We start from the raw sequence: 2,138 nt of genomic DNA on the forward strand, positions 1-2,138 counted from the left end.
TATTCCAGTACAATTTCATTCTGTGTGGTATCAACACCCAAGCAAAGTGAAGTTTCCACCTATTGGGGCTAATCAGACAACACAGGTCATGTCCCAACTCTGCAGTTTTAATACTGCTATGAAGTAGAAGATAAAGTCGCATACTTTAAGATTGTGTTACCTTTGACTATGTGGATTTTAATATTTCAACAGTCAGACTATCACGAAACTTAACAGACCACCTGAAGTGTCAGCAAGTTAAGTTACTTGGTCATCCCGGAATCAATAGCTTGTGGAGGAAGAAATAATTTAAATGGAACTCAAATCTAAACCATTGCTATAAACTGTTTATTTATAAATTCTTTTATTTTGTGTGACTCACACCATGAACAAGTGAAAGCAGAAACTAAAATCTATTGTACTTAGTATAATTTTAATAGATTGTGTTTCAAAGAATGGAAAAGGACTATACAAAGAATTATAGAACATAATTCATTTACATAATGAGTACAAGTTTTTTTTTTACAGAATGCTTAGAAGAATACTACAAAATACAGACTAGCCAAAGCAGACATGGATAAAATGATAACTTTTGATAATACAAATTATTGGTCAAAGTGAAAACTCATACTTAAAGTTTGGCATTTTCACAATTAGTTAACACTGGAAGCAACTGGGTAGGATACAGAGATTGAGTAGAAGGAATTTACGTTTATGTGGTAGCTCAAAGTGCTGGTTAAATGGTATGTCTTTGGCAAGAATTTCATACCCAACTGTATATCGTTGTGTAGATTTAATCACTTGTAAAAAAATTGCAGTGATACAAAATAATTCTACATAAACCTGAATATCTATCCTACTTGTACTAAACTGCCAGTGATTTGGGAATGATACACAAGGTGTTGCACACAATATAGAATGGCATGCACCTCCAAGAATACCAAGTAATACAAAATTGACAGCCAAACTGTGATTGAGCACATTTACTGAAATGTATTTGTATTATACAATCATCAGATTAGCTGCCATCTATTCAGGATAATGAGTCAAATAAATATAAATTACTAGTGTTTATTTTTCCTGATTGGTCTATTTCTAAAACTGCTTTATTTCCTCCTGCTCAAGACAGTAAAAAAATAAAACTAAGCATTGACCCTTCACCTCAACAAATACAACCAAATGATAATGAATAATCACAGAAGCCAGACAGTCTGATAGTCTTAGTTCTGACAGTCTGTTCTAAGACCAGTTATTCTCTAAAACTCACATCCCTGCTCCTCTCTAAAATAAATCAAACCTGCTCTTACCAGCATTCAACGTATACAAGCCTTCCAAACATGACCTATTGTTGTTCCAAATTATTGTCATCCTGCAGTTTTCTGATCTTTGAATTTTGTTTAAAAATAGGGATATCCTCCCAAATGTGGAGCTTGGCAGCATCAGAATCAATTTACTTCTTTTGTGATCCAATCATGACCTTTGATACAAAGTTCACAATAGCACCGGCAGGCTGCTCAGGGTCGTGCTCGGCAAACAGATGACACACATTATCAGTGGCACTTCCTTGTTTCCTTGCCACAAATCCAAAGATTCTATCAAAACAAAAGCACATTATCCATGTTTTTATACACAAGCAATGCCAAGTTAACTTTAAACTGTTCTACAAAATTCTAGATTCCAAATGCTTACTTTGCCGAGATGCTATCTTTTGTCCATCTTTTGCAGGGAGGGGAGAAAAGAAAACATCCATTAGAATCTCAAACTTCTGTCACAATCCAAATACTTTAAAGCATCAGAACATAGATTATGTCAAACACAAACACATACGTTCTTTCTTCTGGGTCCAAGGCACAGAAAATCACTGTGTTGACAGCATAATGTCTTCTGAAGAATAATCTATACAAAGAGAAAAGTTATTATTAAAAACACACATAATTGGGACAGAATTACTTCTGCAACTGTAGTGAAACATCTTTAATCCTGCACCTTTAAAAATATAATTGTACAAAAGGTAATGGAATGATTTTGAAATACTTATTCCAACTTTTTACTCTCACAATTTGCAATGGTTAAGCGGACTTTGAAATTTCATCAGATTGATTCTTTAGATAACACGGTGTAGAGCTGGATGAACACAGCAGGCCAAGCAGCATCAGAGG

General features: G+C 34.3%; 1 protein-coding gene across 1 annotated transcript in view; it reads right to left on the reverse strand.

Annotated features, from left to right (window-relative positions):
• Window positions 1-395: 395 nt before the first annotated feature.
• Window positions 396-2,138, reverse strand: part of LOC109927512 (tensin-3) — a 381,339-nt gene continuing 379,596 nt past the window's right edge. The window contains exons 28-30 of the mRNA XM_048608151.1: window positions 1,807-1,875; window positions 1,669-1,695; window positions 396-1,571 (exon numbers count right to left, since the gene is read on the reverse strand). Coding sequence (XP_048464108.1) covers window positions 1,430-1,571; window positions 1,669-1,695; window positions 1,807-1,875 — 238 coding nt within the window. The 3' untranslated portion in view covers window positions 396-1,429. The remainder of the gene's footprint in view (window positions 1,572-1,668; window positions 1,696-1,806; window positions 1,876-2,138) is intronic.

Source organism: Rhincodon typus, chromosome 2, assembly GCF_021869965.1.
Source record: "Rhincodon typus isolate 14 chromosome 2, sRhiTyp1.1, whole genome shotgun sequence".
Taxonomy (NCBI): domain Eukaryota; kingdom Metazoa; phylum Chordata; class Chondrichthyes; order Orectolobiformes; family Rhincodontidae; genus Rhincodon; species Rhincodon typus.